The 6,496-nt window shown below is 39.9% G+C and overlaps 1 protein-coding gene across 1 annotated transcript; it reads left to right on the top strand.

Annotated features, from left to right (window-relative positions):
- Positions 1-3,758: 3,758 nt before the first annotated feature.
- LOC148575710 (uncharacterized) lies at positions 3,759-4,719 on the top strand. Its single transcript, XM_088502512.1, has 2 exons — positions 3,759-4,292; positions 4,483-4,719. Exons 1-2 carry the CDS (start codon positions 3,759-3,761, stop codon positions 4,717-4,719), a joined length of 771 nt encoding a protein of 256 aa, XP_088358638.1.
- Positions 4,720-6,496: the final 1,777 nt, after the last annotated feature.

Raw genomic sequence — 6,496 nt, 5'->3', positions numbered from 1 at the left:
AATATTGGTTTAATTGCAAAGTAAATATAATAAAAAAATAGGTTACCTTATATTTTTTAATTTATTACATACTAAAAACTTTTTAAAGAAATACATATATCCATTTTAATCTCATGCAACAAGGGAGTAATTCTATTATTAAGTAATTCTATAAGTAAAGTTACACAAACATTTATTTGCAAATACAAAAGCCACTACAATATGCCCTTCACATAGCTGAGCTGATCTCTTGATATATTACAAAAAAAATGTACAATTTGTCTTTTATCGATTGAAAAATAATATTGCGGTCCTTAATGATTAATTCCGTCGACATTCTACCCCTTTTGCCTCCGTATCACATTAGCTGATGACGTGCCAAGGAACCATTCCAAGAGACAAAACACCTCTTGTCATGTCAGCAATATACTGCAGTAAAATAGGACAATTAAACCCCTGAAAAAAATTTTATGAGACACTTAAACCCATAACTAATTTAACATAGACACATAAATCCATAATAAAACTATGAAGTATTCCTAAATTTCAACAAACCATTGTATTTGCTGCACTGATTGCTAGCTTTGGTTGGTGGCAGCCTCAGTTCCTTGCTCCTCCTCTTTTTTTTTTTCCTGCAAAGTCGTGGTATGAGCGCAGTAAAAGCTATCTCATCAAGTTCAATCCCTTTCAATCATTTTCTTCTTGATCTCCAATACAAGTTTCAATCCCCATCTTTACAATATCTATCTATTAGTGTTGTATCACTCATCTCATTCACAAATTTTCTAACTTCCTTTAAATCATAGATCTTGCAAAGGTCATTGATAAGTGCATTATACATGATCAACTCCGGCCTAATACCTTGATTGATCATTACCTGAAAATTCTTCCAGGCCAAATCAATTTTTCATATTTGCTTGTTCATCAATTAAAGTGGTAAAAGTATCACTATTCGAGACCAACCCTTTCTTGCACATGTCATCAAACAATCTTTGCAACATAAGAAGAAAAAGAAGAAAGGAACTAAGACTACTACCAATCACTGCCAATATTTAGTGCAATAGCATGTACAATGACTTGAAATTTAGGGATACTTGTCTTATTTTATGGTTCATTATGAATTTATGTGTCTTATGTTTAAATTAGTTAGGAGTTTAAGTGTCTCTTAAAAAATTTTTAGGGATTTAATTGTCCTATTTTACTGCAGTGTACTGCTAAAATGGCAGGAGACGTTTTATCCCTTGAAATGATTCCTTGGCACGTCATCAACTAACGTGGCATGTAGGCAAAATCCATTAGTTTTGGACGGAGACATTAATAGAGGAAGTAAAATGTCTGACAGAATTAATCGTTAGAAACTGTAGTGTCATCTTCTAATCGATGAAGGGGAATGAGAATTTGCAAAATAGTTAGGACTGAGTTGGAATTTTACTCTTATAAATCAAGGTCAATACTGGTTCAATGATTTCTCTACAAATTTGAATGTATGATCATTTTTGGCCCATCAAAGATAACAAATCTGAGGCCATAAATACTCATGACAAAATGAGAATAATGTGCATTAGATTTTGTAAGTTCGAGCTATGATAATGAATTAATGATCTACTACAAAAAATGTTGAATGTTTGGAAATATTTGTTATTTTTTCTAAACTATTATATTTTTTTATAATAAATATGTAATGAATTCTTAATGTATAAATTAAATAACCACACATATGAGAGAAGGTGCGAGCAGGGGCGAGAGGAAGGCCGCGCAAGGGGGTCAACGTGGGATGCACAAGGATGCTAAGGCACCGTCGGAAGGTCATTCACAAGAAGTAGGAGGTGCAGGGAAGGAGGCGGGTGAAGGAGGAAGCAAGGGTGGGGGGAGACCAGCCACGCAAGGGACCTTCAGAAGCAAGGTATCCTTCAGAGACAAGGTTGTTGGGGTTTCAACACCTAAACCCTTGGTTATTGATGAATCTCTGGAGGGGGATCGTCTTGCTGTGGTTGAGGGAGGCAATGGGAGAAGGCCTAAAGTGACCTTTTCTAGTGAAGGAAGGAAGGTTCTTGCTGAACCCTACAAAGACTCCATTGTTGTGAAGGTTTTTGGCAAGCATGTTAGTTACACTGCTTTATGTCATAGACTACGCTTCATTTGGAGGCTTAAGGGAGGATATGAAATTTTGGATGCTGGTAATGACTACTTCTTGGTGAAATGCGATCTTTTGGAAGATCAAGAGAAGGTTCTCCTTAGAGGCCCGTGGATGATCGATGGCTTTTATTTGGCAGTTAAACCCTGGTCTTTTGAGTTCCATCCGGCAGTAGAATCCTTTGGTTCCACTCTTGTGTGGGTTCGTTTCAATGGGCTGAAGATCCTTTATTACCAGGAAAAGGCCATGCAACGTATTGCGTCGGCGGTAGGCAAACCGATTAAGGTGGTTGTTGCGACAAAAGAGGCAGAGAGGGAAAAATTTGCCCGTGCATGTATCCTCATCGATTTAGGAGTGCCGGTGATTGATGAGATTGAAGTGGATGATGTTATTTACAAAGTGAATTATGAACATCTTAAATTGATTTGTGAGAAGTGTAGGTGTTACGGTCATGTTGCAGTTGATTGCAAGAAGGTCAATGACGCTAAAGCAATGGAGGAAGATTTCTCTTTGCCAGAAAATGATAACCAGCACATTGACTCTGCAGAGACGGAGCAGCGGCAACATGCTTTCATTTTTGGAAAGTCTTCAATTGCTGAGGGAAATTAGGGATATCCAAAGTCAGCGCCTGGTAAGGTGCATGAGGAGTTAGGAGATGATCATGCAACTAATCAGGAGGAGGTAATTGGGGCGTGGATTAAGGTGGTTAAGAAAAAAGGAAAGGTTCTAAGAAATGTGGACAAGAATCCTAAATCTCAAGAACAATAGGCCCATCACAAAAAAACATGTGGTGGTAGCTAATCTCTCAAAAAGGCCAATGAAATATGGGAATTCCTCTTTAAGCAAGTCTAATAATCAGTCAAAGAGCAATAGCACCAAAAATCTTTCTCCTTCACACGAGGGAACAGTGGCAGGAACAAGTGGAAGCAAATCAGATACTCCCTTTTTGCATTATAACAGAAAGCGTCTAAGGCCACACTCCCTTCAGAACTCACCACAAGATGCGGGAGCTAAGGAGCAAGATGAAAGGAACCAGAAACTTTTTGGGCCCAATGTTGGAAAGGGAAAGGAGATTGCCGAGGAAAGAGTGCCTGAGCAATAAAGCAGGTAGCGTAATTTTTCTAATTTTATTATTTATTGCTATGGATAGTGAAAACATAAGCATTTTAGCTGGAATGTGAGAGGGGCATCTAATAAATTAGCCCGCGTGCACTTTAAGGAGATTGTGAAGATTCATCATCCTACCTTCTTTATTGTTATTGAGACTCATATAGTCTTTTATAAGATGAAATCTTTTTGGGAGAAGCTTGGGTATAGTAGTGTTGGCATCTCTGAGGTTAGGGGCCAGAGTAGGGGTATCTGGGTGCTGGTACAGGAGTCTTGGAAGGAAAGTAGAATTCTTGATATCACTGAGCATTGTGTCTCCTTCGAAAGTGGTAAAGGGGTCTAATGTGTGGGTGTGCAGCGCTATTTATGCCCATTCTCAGGTACAATATAGAAGAACCCGTTGGGAATATATTGAAAAGTTTTCTGTTTTTATTTCCTGCCCTTAGATTACTCTTGGAGACTTCAATGAAGTTCTCGTCTCAATGGATGTGAAAGGGGGTGTCTTCAACGCTACAGATCTCTTGCTTTTGCAACTGCCATGGATAGCTGCGGACTTATGGATATGGGTACGAAGGGAAGGAAGTTTACTTGGCACAGGAGGGTTAAGGGGGGCTTGGATGTAGCAAAAAAATTGGATAGGGCCTTCCTTAATGAAGATTGGTGTCTGCTATATCCTGAGACTTTTTGCGAAATTCTGGGAAGGTATCACTTTGATCATGCACCTATCTTGGTCACGTGTAATCCTGCTGGTATGAACAAGAGGAAGAAAAACCATCCTTTCATATTCCAAGCGGCGTGGACCACCCATCCCCTCTTCCATGAAGTGGTTCACAAGGCCTGGGACTCTGGGTCTCCGGATATATCTAAAAGCTTGACTGCTGTGAAAAGAGATGCTCAAAAATTTAATTCAGAAGTTTTTGGAAACATCTTTGTTACAAAAAGAGAGCTTGAGCAGAATATTAACAGAGTCCAAGTTTCTTTGGAGTCTTGTGATGACCTTAGTTTGAGGGAAGAAGAAAAACGACTCCAACAAGAGCTAAATTCTGTCCTCTTTAAGAGAGGAGATTTACTGGTACCAAAAATATAGGGAAAATGGGTCAAGTTCGGAGACAGAAATACTAGTTTCTTTCACCTCCAAACCATTGTCAAAAGAAATAAAATTCATAGCCTTATGTTAGAAGATGGAACTTGGTCGAATGACGAGGGCTCCCTGAAAGAGGAAGCTAATAATTTTTTCCAAAGACTTTTTTTGTTCTAGAGAGGAAGTGGATTTTAGTGTTCTTAACGGGGTTCCTCTGCTGCAACTTAGTCAAGAGGCCTGCAAGTTTCTCTCTGAACCAGTTTCTATTGAGGAGGTGAGGAGGACTGTTATGGAGATGAACTCCTTCAAGGCACCTGGACCAGATGGCTTCCAAGCTATTTTCTTTAAGGAGTATTGGGATGTAGTGGGAAGGGATGTTTGGAAGATTGTGTGTAAAGCTTTCGCAGGTGAAGTTTGAGATGCTTCCTTTTTTGGGATTCTCATTGTTCTAATCTCGAAAGTGGACAGGCTGACGGTCATGAAAGAATTTAGGCCTATAAGCCTATGTAATGTCATATACAAAATTTTAACTAAGGTCCTTGTTAATCGCTTCCACCCTTTCCTTATGGAGGTCATTGGTCCCCTTCAAGGGGGATTTATCCCGGGGAGAGGAACGAGCAAGAATATCATTATTGCGCAAGAGATCCTTAATTTTATGTGCAAGACCAAGTCCAAGAAAGGTACTATGGCTTTCAAAATTGATTTAGAGAAGGCATATGATAGGGTAGATTGGAGATTTCTTCAACATACTCTTACTAGTTTTGGCTTCCCTCAGAACATAACTAGCCTAATCATGAGGTGTGTTTGCTCTTCTTCTCTTTCAATCCTATGGAATGGCGAGAGATTACAGAATTTTAATCCTCAAAGAGGGCTAAGACAAGGTGACCCTCTATCTCCGTATATCTTCGTTATGTGTATGGAACGATTGGCGTGCCTTATCTTTCATTATGTGTCTAATGGATCATGGGTCCCTGTTGCCATCTCCAAAGGGGGACCTAGGATTTCACATCTTATGTTTGCTGACGACCTTCTCCTTTTCTACAAAGCAACAAGGTCGCAGGTTGAAATGGTTATGCAGGTTCTTGAACTCTTTACAAAGGCATTTGGATTGAAAGTTAATCTGGCCAAATCTAAGGCTCAATGCTCTAAGAACATCACTCAGCGGAGGAAGGAGATCTTGTCAATTGTTTCTCAGATTCACTTAACTCAGAACATAGGCAGATATTTGGGGGTAAACATTGGCCACGATAGAGCGGCGAAAAAGACGGTGCAAGAGGTTATTGACAAGGTCCAAAGGAGGCTAGCTAGCTGGAAAGGTAGGCTACTTAACAAGGCAGGAAGGTTATGTTTGGTTAAGTCGGTGTTGACTTCCATTCCAGTGTATAATATGCAAGTAGCCTTTTTTCCCTCTTATGCTTGTGAAAAATTTGATTCGATGATGAGACAATTCCTTTGGAAGGGTCAGACTGATGGGAGGGGACTACCCTTTGTGAATTGGACTAAGGTTGTCGCTCTGAGAAAACACAGAGGCCCAGGGGTGAGGGACTCTAGGTGTGCGAAAATTGCCCTTCTGGGAAAGCTTATTTGGCAACTTCTTCACTGCAAAGAGAAATTATGGGTACAACTCCTAACCAAGAAGTATCTGGCTGCTGGGAAAGGTTTTGTGGAGGTTATTAGGGCTTTTTATGTTTGGAAAAGTGTGATTAAAGCGTTCAATAGCTTGAAAGAGGGCTTTGCGTGGTGCTGTGGTACTTTGGATCAATCCTTGTGGTTTGATCAATGATCTCCTTTGGGTAAGCTTGCAAACTTAATTCCATACGTTCATATAACTGACCTCCACTTTTCTCTAGATGACGTTATTTGCAATGGTTGATGGGATCTTAGCAACCTCTATTCTCCTCTTCCTCATCATATCCGTTCGTCCTTGATTGAGTTTTCTGTTCCTGGTAACAACCACTATGGCCCAAGGTGGGTTTGGGCTGCTGCCGCAACAAAGGAGTATTCTTCTAGAAGTGGATATCTTTGGTTGGCGAAAAGAAAATTCCAATGGGATGAAAGCGAAGACTAGAATTCGATATGGAAGCCTTTCATCCCGGAGAAGATCAAGTTCTTGCTCCGGCTTTCTTTTCACAATGCTATCCCTACTGACGCGCTCCGGTTCAAGCGCAAGTTAACACCTAGTGATATTTGTAAGA

The sequence above is a fragment of the Arachis ipaensis genome, chromosome B1 (assembly GCF_059453495.1).
Source record: "Arachis ipaensis isolate K30076 ecotype BB chromosome B1, ASM5945349v1, whole genome shotgun sequence".
Classification (NCBI taxonomy): Eukaryota; Viridiplantae; Streptophyta; class Magnoliopsida; order Fabales; family Fabaceae; genus Arachis; species Arachis ipaensis.
This window is presented reverse-complemented; position numbering and strand designations above follow the sequence as displayed.